Source organism: Bidens hawaiensis, unplaced genomic scaffold (genome assembly GCF_021521415.1).
Source record: "Bidens hawaiensis isolate Kalapana, Puna unplaced genomic scaffold, B.hawaiensis_p1.1 tig00017490_1, whole genome shotgun sequence".
Lineage (NCBI taxonomy): Eukaryota > Viridiplantae > Streptophyta > Magnoliopsida > Asterales > Asteraceae > Bidens > Bidens hawaiensis.
In genome coordinates this window covers 382671-401461 of record NW_027492650.1, presented here as the reverse complement: position 1 = coordinate 401461, position 18791 = coordinate 382671, and the positions used below count along the sequence as shown (strand labels likewise).

General features: G+C 34.7%; 2 protein-coding genes across 2 annotated transcripts; both read right to left on the bottom strand.

Annotated features, from left to right (window-relative positions):
• Window positions 1-9464: 9464 nt before the first annotated feature.
• Window positions 9465-11012, bottom strand: LOC143554069 (protein FAR1-RELATED SEQUENCE 6-like). The gene is made up of 3 exons (XM_077043925.1): window positions 10587-11012; window positions 10270-10519; window positions 9465-10186 (listed from the first exon to the last, which is right to left on the bottom strand). Exons 1-3 carry the CDS (start codon window positions 11010-11012, stop codon window positions 9465-9467), a joined length of 1398 nt encoding a protein of 465 aa, XP_076900040.1.
• LOC143554058 (uncharacterized) lies at window positions 11004-11927 on the bottom strand. The gene has a single exon (XM_077043914.1). The coding sequence runs from the start codon at window positions 11838-11840 to the stop codon at window positions 11046-11048; it is 795 nt and encodes a 264-aa protein (XP_076900029.1). The 5' UTR covers window positions 11841-11927; the 3' UTR covers window positions 11004-11045.
• Window positions 11928-18791: the final 6864 nt, after the last annotated feature.

Genomic DNA, 18791 nt, shown 5'->3' with positions numbered 1-18791 from the left:
TTGCTAAAGCATTTTCACAAGTTAAGACAATAAAATTTGTTGAGATCATATCACAAACATTTGATGTAAACCAAAGAAACATATATTACATTATTATAAAATCACTTACGTACAAAGCAAGAAAATTAATAACATGTTCCTTTCAAAATACATTTGCATCAATAAACCAATTAGCAGACTTGTAGCTCCATAAGTATTGGGTCGAATTGATGATTTCTATTATATTTTATGATTTTAAAACTCATTTAATTCTTTGACAAAACCTCTGATTTCATATGCCAAAAACAAAAACAAAAACAAAACAAAAAAAAATCAACAAAACATTAGGAGTTTAGGACGTACCTTTTTGTTTAATTAAGCAGCAAACACAAGAATAAATCTATGATCATCAACCAAGCCATCACAAATTACAACTAAAGTAAAACTTACATATGCTTACACAAATTTAGGTTTTATTTATAAAGCCAGATAAAAGAGTCAATCTGATCGTCAGGCATCAATTATTCAAGACCGGCTTGCTAAAAGTTCGATCATGACAAGCTTAAACAAGCTCGAGGCTAATTGGAAGCTCATTTAACAAACAATCATGAACTCAAGCTCCCTATATGGAGCTTGACCAGGGTATCATGACCCTAAACAAGCCTATCATTTATGTAAATACAATTATTTTATTTAATATATTACTTTATATATTACATATAACATGTGATATATATAAATTTATAAAAATAAAACGACTAACTACTAGAAAATGAGTCAGGCACTTGTTTGAACGTGCTCAAGCTCAACTCGAATCGTTTACACTCTTATTCTTCATTATTATGTATGAGTGGACATTAGGGCATGAACATCACAACAGTTATGTTAGGAAAAGCAATGGTCTCATTTTCTTTATAAAACAAAATTATGTATGTTGCCTTTCAAATATCAAGTGATACATAGACCGCTAATTACTAAACACCTGAACGAAGAGTACGAGACTTCAGTAAGGGCACCAGCTTCAGGAGTAGGGAACAAAGAGATCAATAACTAGATTATCATTCACTTCTAACTGCTTGGTCGATTAGTCCACAAAGAAAGCCCTTAGTATTTGATGGATGTGAGGGTATTGTGACAACCTCATATGTATTTTTAGTGAACTTATGTTCCTTGTTTTTTCTTATACGATTAAAGATCGAAATTAAAATAATTTATTTTAGCGAAAAGCCTCAATTTTTCTATTTGTTTTATAGCTCAAAAAGCTTGAACCAGCCCTGATTATGAGAATGATGTAAATATATTGATGGAGGGGGTTAATGTTATTGTGTTCTAGTTGAGTTTCAAGGACAACATGTGGGGGTCTAGTGACTGTAGTTGAGTCTCAAGGACGACATGACTAAGTACATATATGTCGGTTAATTGTTTTCCATGAAACATCAACCTCAACAAATTAAGGGTTCCTAGTGTAATCGAATATAGCTAAACGTACAAACAAGATATAACCACCATGTGATACAATGTTATTTTAGAATGCTTTAACAAATGCTTAAATATTTTGTGTGAGCTTTAATCAAGTGTCCTACATTAATCGTTATGTAACCGAGGAGATTTAAAAAACCCAAATGTGATATTCCATTTATTTTCTTAACAGCCATAGAATTATTTAAATTGGTTACTAGTGAAATTCACCACATCGGGATACACTTGCTTCTGAACTGGGGAAAACCCTCACCTAAGACCAATCCCTGAGAACACTCGCCCGAAGGCACAACAATGTTATTCCATCGGGATACACTCGCCTCCAAACCAAGGAAAACCCTCACCTAAGGCCAGCGTCCGTAAACAGTTACCCAAAGACACGGCATGCTATTCCATTTGTAACGAGGTATATTGAGTATGTGGAACTGGTAAACGCCATTTTTTTCAAAGTAATTATCTAAGTTGGATATTAATATTGTAACAAATTCTTTTTTTGAAAGGCTATTGTTGTCACACCCCGATCAAAGGCGGCGAAACATGCCGGGGCGTAACGTATTGATTGGACAGTAGCTCAAAAGACACTAATTAAAGCGACAGTAATTATTTAATTTCATTAACATTAAATAAGTACACAAATTCAATAATCGTAACAATTACATCATGCTTTTGTATTTTTGAATAATATCCTAAGGTAAAACTAATTTCTTCGATCTTGAACAATGTAAATTACTTGTACCTGTAGCATGTATAAAAATAGAGTTTGTCTACACGAATGTTGGTGAGAATACATAAGTTTTAGTTGAGATATATATAGATAAAAACCGCAATTCATATGATAATGTTGAGCTTTACAATTTCTATAAAAATGTAAACAACTAAATAGATGTGGACCTGTTCCTATTGATACAAAATCAATGTACTTGGGTAAATGTATGATCATACTAAATGAGAATAGATGAGAATAAGATACCAACCACCAGACATAAAATAAACATTTAAACACATAGAGCATAATCATAGAGCATGCAATAATCACACATGAACATATATTGAATTACGTCTTGAATAGATGTGGTAATAAAACATGAGTAAAAGTGAATAAAGTATACATGCAATCCCCAAAAATATAAAAGATGAAAAAGGGGGATATGTAAACTCACATGAATAATAGGGAGATATAGAATATTAGTCTAAACGAGTTGGATGATGAGGCGAAGAGTCACCGAGTATTATCCTTAATTTGTCGAGTAATAACAACTGAAATGAAATCCTTAATTTGGTGCGGAACCTATAAATATCAACTTTTTTTCAGTTATATATTCTTTTCGTTCATTTGGAAAGTTTAAGAAAATAATATGTTATGACAAAAAAAAGTAATATGATAATCTTAATAGTTTATTTGTTAATTGGAAATGTAATAACTTTCAATTTATTCATGTTAATCAGATTTTCTGTTATGTATTATACATAGGAAATAAATAATCCTTTTGATAAGAAATAAAGTAAATAAGTCCATAATCAGAATATTTCATACATATATTATAGCTTAATATACACGGCTCTATATTGAGTTTAGTCACCAAAGTGATTTTTTTATTTTACTCTGTAAAACATTATATATTACATATTAAGATTATGAACTATTTTATTTATATAAAAGTAAGATACAGTGGCCACCAAACTTGACATTCATACGAGAACATGAAAATTCGATGCCGAAAACCCCAATTTAGCATTCAATATTCGAACTTAATAATAATAAATAGCGTTCGAGACGTTAGGGCCTTGATTGGATGTAGAATAGATTCATTTAGGATTAGACTTACCTCGAAGTATGCTCGAATCGATAAATGGTGGAGCTCGTCGGAATTCTTACGGCAGGGGCGGATTGATCTGATACCACCTGTAACATCCGGCCCCTCGCACCATCAATATTGTTCGCTTTGCCCACGAAGAGCTCACGGATTTATTTTTGGTTGCCCAGATGGAGATTTCCCAGGAGGTCACCCATCCTAGTACTACTTCCACCTAAGCACGCTTAACCGTGGAGAATTACTAGGATGGGTGACCTCCTGGGAAGTAACAAAACAAAAAACTCAAAAAATGTAACATGTTCGGTAAATTAGCTTTTTATTGAAGTAAAATAAAATTAAGTTAAATGATAGAAATAACTTCATGTATTAAACTAAGGAGCTAAGCTCGAATTTAGACGCATTCGAATTTGGCTTAGCTCAGTTACACTCATTGAAGGCATATTACCTTAAATATATATGGATGATTTTTTGGGTTTCATGACTATTTTAGAGTATCTTAGATTAAGTGTTGCGGAAGAATGTTAGTTAACGAAAAGTGCCTCCATGTCACTACCACATGTGCGAAGGGCATTAACTAACCAACTTAAATAACAAGGGTTATGGAGGAGAGTAAGTTAGCAAATGTATTTAAAAAAAGAAAATAATAATAGAGGGTGGTTGGTTGAAATGCTGGTAGACCCTACATTTTTGTGCCCTCTTGGGCATGAATGGAATGGCGAGAGAGGGGGAGTAAGAGCAGTTATATAATTATATTCTTTGTTGTCTTCAAAACAAAAGTACAATAAAAATTATTACATTTTTTCTGTCATTTTACATTAAATAATATTTTTATACGTTTATTATTGTATTTTCACTCTCAACTACTTTTAAAACTAAAATATATTAAAAAATTAGCAGTAACTTTTCAAATATATAAAAATATCACTACATTTTCTTTCTCTTCCACTCATAATACACTAAACCACACCTTACATTATTAAAATCCGCTTCAAAAAAATGAAGAATATGATGTGGATACCCTAAGAGTGATGCCTAGTTGGTGTTAGACCAGGTGTAGTGGCCAACGTTTTGGTGAAAACGCGGGGGTACACCGCCCCCCCCCCCCCTGCGTTATGTTGATTTTTTCTATGCGTTGTATCTAAAACTCGGAGAATGGCCCTCAGATCCAAAAAAAAGCCGTTGGTCTTGGAGCCGTTGGGCTTTTTAAAAAAAAATTATATAAATTATATTTATACTATATAAACAAACCAAACTCATATTTTTTAACACATTCCTTCCAATTTATACCAATTTACACAAATATTTATATCTTTTACACTAATATTTCTACCATCATGTTTCCAAACAATAACCAAAATAATCTCGGTTTCGGTCAATATGTCCGTCAACCCAACCAAAATCCACAACCGAACCAATCTACTGCCCCGACGCCAACCGTACCCGTCCCGCAAATGTATGACCCGCAAATGGTCGCGTACATTGCATATCTACAAAACGGTATGCCAAATGCGGTGCCCGGTTTCCAAAACCCGACGGCGAACATTTTTGCCGGTTCGGGTTCCCAACCCGCCCCGGAGACCCAACCCGAGGTCGAGTTCGTGCCGGAGACACAACCCGTCCCGGAGACCGTAGGCGGTTCGAGCCAACGCGGACGTTCGAAAAACACGCAAAGAAGCCCGCCGGCGAACCTCGGGTTAGAAAGACGGTGATCCAGTGGAGTCCCGACGAGTGCGTACTATGTGCTCGTGCTTGGTGCCAGATATCGGAAGAAGCCAAATGCGGTAGGTTTTTAAAATGCATATAAATTTTTTAAATTTCCTAGAACAAACATTAAAATTGTAATGTTTTTATTTTTTTAGCGAACTATCAAAAAACGGGGGTATTTTGGCACAAAATTATAGAGAGGTTTCACAACATTGGCGGAGACTCGCGTCGAGAAAAAGATTCGTTACTGTCGAAATGGGGCGACATAAACACCAAATGCATGGCTTTCCATACGGTTTTCTCTCGGATGAATTGAACTAGGAGTAGCGGTGTCTCGGACGCGGAAGTCATGGATAACGCGTTGGTTGAGTTTCAACATAAGGTCGGCGGGACCTTCAACTACTTTGGCATTTGGAAAGACCTATTGAGGTTTCACCCAAAATGGGGCTTGGTGTTGGATGCCGAAGCCGAAGCCGACGGTGGCCCGAGTAAAAAAAAGTCTAAAACATCGTCTTCGGTTGATCCAGACACGCCCCGTTCCGACGCTCGAAACTTCAACTTAAGCGATAATGACCCCGTGAATACTACCGACATGCCTCGGCCGGGGGGTAGATGAACCAAAGGCAAAGGAAAGTGGAAAGGGGCCGGTTCGTCGTCGGCAACGGGTTCGAATCCCGAATTGGAAAGCCAATTCCAATCAATGAACTCTCGACTCCAAGATTTATACCAACTTGGAACCCAACGACTTCAAGTAAATTTGGACGCCGTCGACCTACTTCGAAGGAATGAAATGGACAAAGACATCGAGATTTTATCAAACGAGCTATCCGAAGACGACCCGATAGTCCAATCTCTAAAAGCCGCTCGACGAGCGAAAATTTTAGAAAAATATAAATGAGTTTTAGTTTTATTTATGTTTTTTATTTTAATTTGATGTATTTTTTTTTTAATTTAGTTTAATGTATTTTTTATTTGGAAGTTTAATGTAATTTTTAATTTTATGTTAATTTATTTAAATGATTTAGTATTTAGAAAAACAAATAAAATTAATAATGACTGGGCGCCACGTGGTGCATAATGTCTGGGGGTAGAGAGTTATAACTACAACATGTTTTTGTACAAAACCATAACTCTGACTGAGCGCCACATGACGCATAACCTCTGATAATGAAACTTTATGACTACACATGGTCTTATGGTTCAAGAGCCAACATTGTGTATGGTGGCATGTGGATGGCGCCCCCTACAACCTATAGTACACTCACTCTTATCGTATTAATTAATCAAACCTAAAGGTGCAATGAATGTATAATTAGCGTGATAACGTGTTATTTATGTTACTACTTGAAGAAACACTTGGTGAACCCACAGGCAGATTATAGATAATCTGGGGGTTAAGTAATGTTTCCCACGAGAATGAGGTCCAGCAGAGAAGGTTGTTCTTCAGGGGACCTGCAAAACAGACACCGTAAGCTCGTCACTGAGAAGGGGGGGGTTCCTCCTTGTGACCACCCTCCGGCGTGAGAATCAGACTAGATTGCTCTGAATATAAGTGTATATTAAGAGATTGCTATATAAGATTGAGATATCAGATGATGTCCTTACCATTCCAAGGTGTTGGAGTATTTATAGCCGAAGGTAGGTTTCCTAGAAGGTACAGCCGGCTGAATAGTATTCCTGTTCTACCAACAGTGGACTACGCACAGGCCATGCTGGTTGGTGGATAGGCTACGGCCAACAGTAAAGGTCGGCTGTATACTGTTCCTATACTGCCGGCTACGCACTGTTCCACCAACTGTAGGCTGCGCACGTCCCATCGTAAGGGTTGGTGAGTAGACAGCGGCTAATAGTGACAAACAGTACTAGAGGGTGCTCCTCCTCGTATTGTTGTCGGTGAGCTGTCACCCTGTGATTGGTTCATGGGCTGCTCTGGTCAAATTGTCTATTCCGCCCATACCTTAGTAGGTATAGTACGAAAGACCTTCCAGAAGCATACGGACTGGCTCATTTAGGCGGGAGTATTTCCGCCTTGCTCATTCCTTCATGTGACCACTGAAGTAGCGAATGCCTTGTGCGTGTAGCCTTGCTGTTATTGCGGGTAGCCTTCCCTGATGGCTTGTATCCGCAGCTGCGGGAACAGGCGGGGTACTTCGCCATTGGGAGGCTTTCCCTGCGGGTACAGCTGGCGTACTGCGCGTAAGGTTCTCTGAGCATGGTGGGCCCTGCTGGAGCAGTTGGTTATTGCGCAGACGTCCCTATTCAAAGTGAGTCTTGCGGGTCCAACTGGGCTCTGCTGGGACCTACCTCTTCACTACTACGTGTCCTTTAAATAAAGGCATGAATATACATGTGAAAGCTAAAGGTACAATGGAAATATAACACCCGGTTTTATGGCATTAAACAAAGTGTAAATTAACGATCGTTATGTTACCATTGAGATGTTAAAAATATATAAAACACCTCATGACATTTATGACGGGTCAACATCGAGTACGCAGAACTAGTAAACACCATTTTCGTCAACAGTAAATAAGTTGGATATTAATGTTTTAACAAACTCATGTCACCTATTTTATTAAGTTTTAATAAATTACCAGTATCTATCTTTTTATATAATAAAAGAAAACAGGTTCTGACACGTGTCACCACCACATGCATTTGGGACACGTGTCAGCCCCATGTTTCATGTGATACTGTGTTAAAAAATTAGACAGCCACGTCTCCTGGTTTCTCTTTCGTCTATTTATCTGAAACTTCCCATGGAAGTTTCTCTTTATTCGAGGTTGAGAGAACCTCGGTTTTGATCCCTGTGGTTTCTTTAAACTATCAGTTATAGTCCAATAGTTTATTTTAGGCTTTTATGGTACAACAGTTTCATTTTACCATCAGTTTTAGTCTAGGCCCTTAACGCCATCCACCAGATCGTTGGTTAACCTCACATGAGGCGCTTCGTTTGTCATTTTAATATATGAAGAGTTTTTTTTTTTTTTTGTCATTTTTACAATATTACTTTTAATAACCTGCAGAATGATTTCTCCTAAAATCATGAACCCTAAATCAATCAGATGAAGTAGAACAAGAAATAATCTTTCAAACCCTAACTTTACCGAACCTCCCACGTAGATACATCACCATAGACAAAAGCGACTTATGAAACTTAGGCATGGATGTTTCTTGATTTAAACGTTACAAGCAAAACATTTTCGATTGATTTTGTTTATTCTAGATTCCAGCAGTGCTCTTTCTGATTCGAAGGTTTGATTCCCGAATTCAGGTTATTATCATTTTGTTTATTCAATTTCAGATTTGGAATTCAATTGTAGGTCATGATCTCTGTGTGTATTATTATATTCAATTTTGCTGGATTCTAATGTTGTCAAGAGCGCGACTGATGCTGTCAAAAGTATTGATAATGCTGTCAAACGTGCAGTTTATGTTGGATTGTTCGAGATTTTGATGCTGTCAAACGCGCAGTTTTAGTTGGATTGTTGGATTTTGATGCTGTCAAACGTGCAGTTTTTGTTGGATTGTTGGATTTTGATGCTGTCAAAAATGCAGTTTGCTGCGTTTTATTTCCTACAAATGATGTAGCAGGGGATATAAATTGAAGGCTGAAGTTTGCTTTAGTTCTTAGTTAGGTTTTCACTTTGTTGTTCTTTGTTAAATTATGACCTGATAATAGTTTATTCCGACGTATTTCGCACCAAAATGACCTAAAATGTTGTAAAGGTCATTAATCGATGTAATAAGATTTTATTGTCATTTTGTTCTAAATGAATGTTGTTGTCACTTCTACAATCAATCAAATGCTTTCATTGTGTATGATATATAGCCAAGCCATATGACCAGTTTAATAATATCCATAAGAAACTAAATGTGAGATTACATACACTATCTGTATTTATAGCAATACATAAGAAACTAAATGTGAGCTAAAAAAATGGAAATTCATAGCACTACTCCACCAAATATTACCATTTTATAACCCCATCATTTCTCTGCAATAAAATAAATAACATGATAAATTGCTCACTGGAAGCAGCCTCGAGCCGGGGGTCTCACCGGAAGCAGCCTCTCTATCCCTATGGGGTAGAGGTAAGACTGTCTACATCTTACCCTCCTCAGACCCTACCATAGCTTTGCTATTGGTAGGATATACTGAGTACGATGATGATGATAAATTGCTCACTGCATAGCGAAAGATCTTAGTGTACCAACAAAGCCTTTTATATGTCCATAAAGATATGCCAAAAAAATCACAGAAAACCATCATTTAAACCATTACCATACCATTAAACTAAAATAGTCGTAAAATAAAACCATCATTCAACTATTGTTCAAACCATTACCTAAACCATAAACCAAAATATCATAAACCATTATATCCGACATTATACCAAAAGACCTAAATCATAGTTCATGACCCAACCAAAGACATAACCATTCCCACAAAAAAAAAAAAACTATAATTGTTCATGGTTGTGAAGTTTAAATTATTGCCTGCTGTGATATAGCATCCTGACCCGTGCATGATCTTTGGTTATGACCTTTTAGCTTGCACTTTCCACATGTCACCGTGTTTGCAATCCTAGTCATTTTCCCTTTGTTGACAAGTTGCATTTCCTCTGCACTTCTCTTCCTCTGTTTCTTTGGTCTCCCAATTTGTTTGTGGTGTTTCGGAGGTACAAGTGTTGTTGGACATTCAAACGGGGTCCACATCTCCCTACCATTTATTGGGTCAATGGTATTTTCATATACCTTTTTCCAAGTCTCTAACAGGTACACTTCAGATACCCAAGATTCTGGGCTGCCAACATCAATACTATTTTTTACCATATTCCAATTGACTGCCACGGCATGCTTACATGGGATTCCAGTCAATTCCCACTTTCGACACGAACAATTTTTCTGGTCAACATCAACTACACATTGATTTAAAAAAGGCCCGCGAACCTGGTACTTGTTCCTCCCATTCCAAATCACTTTATATTGTGAGGCTTCGGTCTTTATTGCTTCAAAAATCTTAGTAATATTGGGAGTTAGCGGTCCATCACACTTAGCAATTGACTTGCGCACATTCACAATTCTTTTCATACAATACTCCCTAATGTACTCTAAGCATGTTATAATGGGCTTGTCTCGCCCACCTACTAATTGACGGTTGAATACCTCACAAACATTGTTCAAAAGCACGTCACTCTTTGCTCTCCCTACATAAGTTTAAATTATCTCATTTAGTATATATTGAATATTCATAAATACAACACAGTGACATAAAGTAAAGGGGATGTACCACTAAAATGGGATCTACTCCAATGCTTCGGTGGAATTTGTTTCAACCAATTATGTAAACTTTTATCCTCATTGTATACCGCTTTCATAGCCTTTTCAAAAAATGGAATTGAAGTTGCAAAAGCACACCTCGTAAGCAAGTTCTTGAACAATTGACCCCTCCACCTAGACTTCATATTTTCCTGAATATGTCGTAAACAAAATCTATGTTCAGCTCTTGGAAATACATCTTCTAAAGTTGGTATGATGCCCTACAATGATAGATAAGTTAGTAAGTATAGATTGTTATAAACATGAAATAAATGTGACATTCGTTACCTTTTGCCTATCACTAATAAATGTGAAGTTGGAGTTAGCATATAGATCTAGGTCATCTCCTAGACACTCTAAGAACCAAATCCATGAATCTTTAGTTTCAGCTTCAACCAAGGCATATGCCACTGGATAGATACCATTATTCGAATCCAGACCGACCGCGGTTAAGATTTGCCCAGGAAAGGGTCCTTTCATGAAACAACCATCCAATCCTAAGATCTCTCTTCCAATCATTTTGAAACCATTTTTCAAAGACCCTAGACATATATAGATTCTCTTGAACTGTCTAGTAGTACTTGATGGGTTGAACTCTCTTTCCACGTCAATCTTCACAGTTGTTCTTGGGTTGGATCTCATCAACTTTGCACAATAATCCCTTAGTAATTCATACTGCACTCTATAATCTCCTTCAATTTTTTTAGTCGCCATGGCCTTTGCCCTGCTGACTTTCTGATCCGACACTTATATTTGGTATTTCTTTTCGACTTCATCTTGGAGTGTTTTTGTGGTTATGTTAGGATCGACTGCAACTTTGGGTACAAATTCTCTGGCAAGAAAACTCATAGTACACAACCTTACTTCTCTGGTTTGAAGACAAGTATGCTCGTTTTTATATATCTTCACAACCCATGAAGACTCTAAGTTGTGGTTGGACACATGTAATACCCAAGGGCAGGTTTGCATTTCATTCCTTTTCTTTGGTTTACTCATTAAAGTCTTTGACCTGGTTGTTTTTTGGGAACTTACAGAATGACCCTTGCTTTGGATTCTTTTTCCTTTGGGCCCACCTGATACTTTTTGACTCACTTGATTTATACCAAAACACTCCACACGAAATCTTGATTTATCATTTTGAGCAATGCACAGTTGTCTTCTAATTTGAATGGTATAGGTCTTTACAAGTGCTTTGATTTCCTCTTTATGTGGAAATTTTTGGCAAACATAAAAGGGTTCGGCTACCGGATCCTTGGCAATTTTCTTTTTCTTCTTTCTAAATCTCTTAAGTGCTTTTTTAATAGGAGGGTCATTATCTTCATCAGTTAAACTATCATAGTCATCTAGATCTAATTCAAAGTCACTATCATCATCTAAACTATCATTATCAAGATCTTCATCCCCAACATCCACATCAACAATTGCTCTAAATTCCTCCATATCAACTTCAAAATCTACAAGTATGTTATCTTCATCAACAATGAAATCAGAATCTTCAGAAGCATCATCAGTCCCTTCATCATTATTGTCAACATCAAGCATGTTCACTTCCTCATCCACTTCTCTACCACTAGTTGTTAATGTTGTCTCCCCATGTTCAATGAAAATGTCTATCACTTTGAACCTATCAACATACTTCAACATATTAAGCACGCTTGAGTCGTTACCTAAAGCCCTTAAATCAACATCAAGATCTATTTCTTCACCCTCAGGAATCCTAAAATGGTAATCTACCACATCTTCCTTCGAATAACCAATTTGTTGTATCATATCATCAAGCACCTGAAGTGAAAACTTATCTTGATCTATCATATCAACATAGCTTACCCGACCATTAACATATCTTCTACCTGGGGCCTTCGTAAACCGTCCACCATGGTGGATCTTCAATGAAAATATAGTAGGGTCTTCACCTAAAAGGCAAAAGAAACAACACAGATCATAGATCATAATAAAAAAAAAGTGAAAAAATGACCTAAAAACTCACCATATACTCGTATTGGATTAAAATGCTCCCAATCACTGCGTGTCATCCATAGATTAGTGTCCATTGAGTACGAAGTTGAAGAATCGTTCAAGGGAAGAAGTTGAAAAACCGGGCTTCATCGTAATCGATTGTTCTGCTTCATCTGATTGATTTAGGGTTCATGATTTTAGGAGAAATCATTCTGCAGGTTATTAAAAGTAATATTGTAAAAATAACAAAAAAAACTCTTCATATATTAAAATGACAAAAGAAGCCCCTCATGTGAGGTTAACTAACGATCCGGTGGATGGCGTTAAGGGCTTGGACTAAAATTGATGGTAAAATGAAACTATTGAAATAAACTATTGATGATAGTTTAAAGAAACCACATTCTCTTCGAGGTTTCACTTTGTTCAAATTTCAAACTCCTTCCACCACATCCAAGAAACCCTAATCCTGTACTTCTCCTCTACTAGAATCTAAAATCTGCCGTTATCACACCCTAATTTCAAACCACTTGAAGATTCGCCATTAGAACAGTGGTAACTATCTCATCTCTTCCTCCCAGGTCTGGTTTTCGTTTTTAAAAATAAAATAATCATTGAACTTTCGCTATTATTTCTTATGAATTTTAAAACTGATTGATGTTGTAGATTTTAATGGTTTTGAACCTGCCCTCCATCAATCATCTGTTTTTATGGATCCAGGTATGATTCTTCCGTAATTTCTTCTTTATCAACATATATTATTTTATTTTTAAAATCCTAATTTACCTTTATTTACTACTACTACTACTTTACTCTTCCGTCTCATTTACCGATTGCTTATAATAGGTACGATTTCTATATTTTCTATTGTGTATCAATTTCTATGTATATCTAACTGTGTGTTCGTTTCACTAAAAGAACCTTTTCTACATTGTTCGCCGTCTACACCACCGCCCGCAGTGCAACCAAATCTGATTAATTGAACAAAAAGTTCTTTTGTTTCGTTTACTGACACTCAAATGGTAAATTCTGATAGATCAATTGCCTTTAAATCATAATCTGTAGTATTGAATAGTTTTGACTCTTAAGTGTTTTTTACAAGCATAGGTTTGCCTTTTTTTATTATCAATTGCCTCCCACTACTCTTCATCTTCATATACTTTCATCTTCATATATTGTCATAAACCTGGATGTTTGTTTCTTTTGTTGTTTAAAATGTTATAATTTGTTTATGTTGGTTTGGGTGTTATGTTCCTTATGTGTTGTGATTGTCAATTGATGCATTACCACTTTTGTTTCTTGCTTTGTTACATTTTGGTTTAAAATTTAGACACGTAAGTTTTGTATGACATTATAGTTTTATTCAGGTTTGCTTCTTTTTTGTGTATGAAGGATTTAAAGCTATTTTTGGTTTCTCTTATTGCTATGCGCCTCTGACTCTAGGATTTCTAATGTATTTCTATTTTACTTTTTTTGTTTGGTGTAGTTAATTATTTGTGTTTGTTTTTGTTTAGTGTAGTTTTTAAGCTTTACATTTGCTTTTAACATTCGTACTTTTACGATTGCTCACTCGCTTCTCCACATGTCGCGTGAAAAAAGACCACAGATTAGCTCATCATTGTTCGGAAACAAGTATCATTGTAAGTCGTCTGGGCAAGCCTCTCATCACTCACTAAAGTATGGGACTGATTACAACAATGAGAGATGGTAGCCAATTTGAGGTGATATTCTTTTCTGCATTAGATTTACATTATTATTAGTTTTGATTGTAATAAACACTCTTATTCTTGACATTTAAACTAACAGCCTGGAATGTTGAATTAGTAACTTCTTTTATGCTGTTCTTCCTCAAATGTGTGGTAACGGAGTTCGTCGCTTTGCAAAAATTAAATGGAAGGCAACGGTATATTTGAGTTTTTTTTTTACCGGTGACATATTTGATCTTTCATTTAACCTTATGTATAAAGGTTCCATGTTTCTTGTATTGCAAATAATAGACCGTGTATATTCAAGTTAAATTTAGTAGTTGAATGTTGATCTTTAGATGTTATTTCTATGTAATTATTCTGTGTTTTTTGTTTTGTTTTGTTTTTGGGGTGGGGGGGGGGGTGGGGTGGGGAATTTTAAGTTTTACTGTTCATACTGGTGCTGGATTGATGATACCCGAGATATGAACCTAATAGCAAGGTACTTTTATTGAACCAGTTTCTTTATTAACAAGAGGAAAAGGCTGGATTCTTATTAATACTAGCCGAAAACTCGGTGTTCATCCTGAATCCTCGCATCAGACCCTCTCTCTCGCATTGTCGAAGAACAGTGAAATAGGTACGCTTCTTCAAATTCCTCGTCAGAAATTCCTGGTTTTAATAGGGATTTACAAGCTATCAAATAGATTTTATGTGTTCAGTTATGTTACAATTATATAATATTATTCCCGGTGAGGGTAACTGTATTTTGAATGAATTTTCACATTGGATGAAGATGAGGAGAAATCTCAGCCGTAATAAGGCATGGAAAACCTTCTAGAAGGGGAGGTTAGGGGCGGTTTCTACAGTCCGTTCTCTTTCCCACGTCTCCCTCTTCCATCGGATGGATGCCTCATATCTCGCGGATTGCAGGTGCGGTTTCTGTCTTCATAACAACTTTGTCCCTTCATTATTATTATTTGGAAGTTGGAACTGTTGTCTTCTCTGAATCTCTAACTCCTTTCCCCCAAATTATACTACATTACAACCCCTAATTTATGTATCCAATTTCAAAATTAGGCTAACGATGTGCTGCTGGAATATACGGCGTAACAGGGCTGAAAGAATTTCAAGGTCAGCCTTTAACAAATCATTCTTCATCGTCATCATATATCAATTTCATAACTTGAATTATTGTTATCACTAATCCATTTCGACACTTAAGTTGCATTTGTTTAAGATTATGATTTAATTTGAAAGTTTATTGACCTCACTAATTCAATTCTGAATTTGATTTGTAGATTTGACATCACGTTGCATCAGTTTTGAAGATTTTATGGTAAAGAATGAATTTTAAATTTTCATTTTTTTCGCATGTATTAAATAACTGTTTTGACTTTATATTATATATGTTTATAATTCTCAGGTTGGTTCAATTGATGTGGTATGATAGTCATAGAACTTTGTAAAACAACATGTGGCTGCAATTGGTGTATTTGCAATAATGGAACAAAACCAAAGAGATACTAGGTAAAAAAAACACGGGACAATCACTATTCAATATGAATTTTTGTTTGGGTGTCATTTTAGAACGTGTTTGTGTGCTTTTAATGGGTTTGAGGTTTTAACTTTCATTCTACTAATGTAATGCTATCTTTAGGTTATGGGACATAACGAGTTGGAAAATGGGAAGAGGGAGCACGTGGATGATAATATGGGCTAAAGGTTGATTTCAGGTCATTAGGTGCAGTTTTCGAATAAACTGTTTCGGTTAATTCAGATCAGAACACGGGTGACCTTTGCTTTTGATACGGGCCAATATTTGGTTATTTGGCTGCAAGGGTATTTTTATTAGTGCAGATTTCAGAAAAGCTTGCGAGGGTATTCTGGGCGTTTTTTATATTTAGGAACATACATATTCATGTTTGAATATTGTATATATTCATGTTTGAATATTGTATATTCATGTTTGAATAATGTTTAACCCAATCTGTATTTATAAATTACAAAAGTCAGTTCATATTAATAAACTTCTGATTGGATTTTAAATTTTAGAGAATTTATATTTATAGCAATTTATAATTTACAGAATTCTGGAATTTATATTTATATTAATACTGTTTTGTTTCAAATTGCAAATAAAGACAGTTATGGCATTATAACATTAAACAGCCCGTCCACCAGACGGGTATAAAACTAGTTTTCTGATAAATAAACATCAATTCATAGTTGGTATAACTTCTTTGTACAATTTTGAAAAGGCAGTTTAATACAAAATTAATTTTAAGTATAAAACTACGAACTTGAGAACCATGTACACATACTTTAATTTTGTTTTAATTAATGAAGTTACATAAAACTATAAAATAATCACTTTTTATATTTTTTTTCTCTAACGGTAACTTTTATAAACAACCAACTCCTCGAGGGGGAAGAGAAGGTCTTTCAAGTTGGAGAGCATATGAGATTTCTCCATCACTTCACAAGCCGGAGAGAAGCCCCATCAACAAGCACTTATAAAAACATGAATTTACACCACTTCGTCAATAATAGAGTGGATTTACATTTAGACATATGGTTGAACCATAAAAATCGAGGATCTAATGTCTCTCATTATATCTTCTACTTTCACCTTCTTTCCTTCAAGCAACATTTTGTTACTAGCCTTTCAGATTCTCCAACAAGTTATAATCATGATCCTATTAAAACATTATTCTCGAACTCTCCCAAATCCGAACCAGAATATAAGTTACGCAGTTTACATAATATTTTACTTATATTGTTCAGAGTCGGCTATGGTGTATGGCGGGGTAGTCGACGACCACAAGCCCGACACCCCGCTAGACCCGAATTTTTTTTAAATTATATTTACTTTTATGAAAAAATATATGTATATTCAAAGTTTCTACACAATTACATAACCGGTAGCTTGGTCTAGTGGTAATGAGTATGACATCTAATCAAAAGGTTGTGGGTTCTAAACTTCTAATCTTATTTGAGACATTTTTAAGCTTATTTTTATACAAAATTTTTTACACTAACTCAAATCATAATAAAGTAAGACCATTTGAAATTAAATTGTTTAAACCCAAAAAATATTCATTTTATTAAAGGCCCAAACAAATTTCACCTTTGGTCCAAATTTTTTTTCACATTTTTTAAGCCGGCCCTGATATTGTTTATAAATTATGAAGAGAAACTCTCATTGCTAACCAATAAACATGTATAATCTTTGTTGACTTTGCTATAGGGATAGAGATACATATCGCTATCCCTGTGCACAAGTTAGTAGTTGCTTCAAATAAATTGTGAGTTACCCTTATCCCACTCTCGTTACTCCCTATTAATAATTTTATAAAGGATGAAATTTACTCACTATATTTGTTTGTTTGTTCCTTATAAAGTTTTTCATTTCTCTCATGTTAAATATATATTTCTTTTTCTTATTAATAGTTTTATATTATATTTCTTCTCAATCTATTATTATTAAGTGAACTGCGTTTTCGTCCCTATGGTTTGTCGAATCTGCGGTTTTAGTCCAATAGTTTTCCCTCATCTCTCTCATATTAACTACATTTCTCTTTTTAATATTTCATTTTCAACTTTTAACAATTTCATCCTAATTTAAAAGAATTAATACCATCATAAATATGTGAATTTTTTTAATATAAAATGTATTGCATGTTATTAATATTAGATTTTTATAAGTAACCAATACGAAACGGAAACGAGTGGGTTTCTTTAACCGATTAAAGTATCAAACATTGTTCATGTCAAAACAGTTTAAGATTAGAATGAGTTTTAGTCAACGAGTTGTTTTAAAAAAGTTGTCATTTACAACTAAGTTTTGATATAGAAAATAACAAAGAAATAATATACGATTTATGAATTTTCTAACAACTTTTTATTTTCAAATTGTGTAATGCGTAATATTTTACTGTATAATATATCTTTATATATGTGATACATTTTTATTTTGTATTTCACATTATGTTATGATTTAAAGAAAAATACTTATTCTACCGTGTGCTACACGGGTAACTGACATAGTAAAGATAATATATAAGTCAATGTGCCCATCAAAGATAACAATTACACATTCAATATTTAAGTAACATCTTGGATCGGTAAACATTGGATTGAGTAAAACAAGTTGATTAAAAGTATCGGGTTAAAGTCCAAGTTATCTACGTGGTTGCTTATTTGTTTCTCTTAACAATATTAATTTTTCGTTTCAAGTATTTGTAGACGTTTATTTGTTACCTTTAAGTTTGTCAATAATAATTATTAATAAAATAATTTTGTTAGATGCACAAATTCTCTCTAATGCTTAGGAGTGTTTAGTATTAGTTCCAAATCAAAAAAAAAAAAACACCAAAAATCATATTTAAATTTTAAGTATTCAAATTGAGTCCTTGTTTGAATCGGATTCGAATTTATGAATTTTGAACCGGATCAACCAAATATAACTTAAACCTGAATATACATCTATTTATTAATTTATTATAATTATTTTTTAATTTCATGTATAAACTTTTGAATAATTTGTAATTTTGTAATTCGGTTTATTCCAATAGATTGAATTCAAATAAAATAAAATAGACTCTTTGTTTAATTTTTTTTATCTATTTCAAATTTAGTTTTAAACTTTTCAAATTGGAATAACTTGATTCGATCTAGGGTTGTTCAAAAGTTCAAGGGTTGCTCGAAACTCGCTCAAAGTTGGCATGTGAATGAGCAGAGTCCGAGCCAAGGTAAACCCAAACATCGAATTTTTCGTTGGCTCGCTGGTCGTTGAAATAAAAGCCCTAATCACACCGTCTTAGCCTCTTCGAAACCAACTAAATCACTATTA

Bases quoted from the DNA above. Each gene is read 5' to 3' on its own strand.
- LOC143554069 (XM_077043925.1), bottom strand. From the start codon at position 11,012: ATGGCGACTAAAAAAATTGAAGGAGATTATAGAGTGCAGTATGAATTA. The intron at 10,520-10,586 runs GTAACGAATGTC...CTATCATTGTAG, and splicing joins TTATTAGTGATAGGCAAAAG to GGCATCATACCAACTTTAGA. The intron at 10,187-10,269 runs GTACATCCCCTT...AAACTTATGTAG, and splicing joins GAGTAGATCCCATTTTAGTG to GGAGAGCAAAGAGTGACGTG.
- LOC143554058 (XM_077043914.1), bottom strand. From the start codon at position 11,840: ATGCTTGATGTTGACAATAATGATGAAGGGACTGATGATGCTTCTGAA.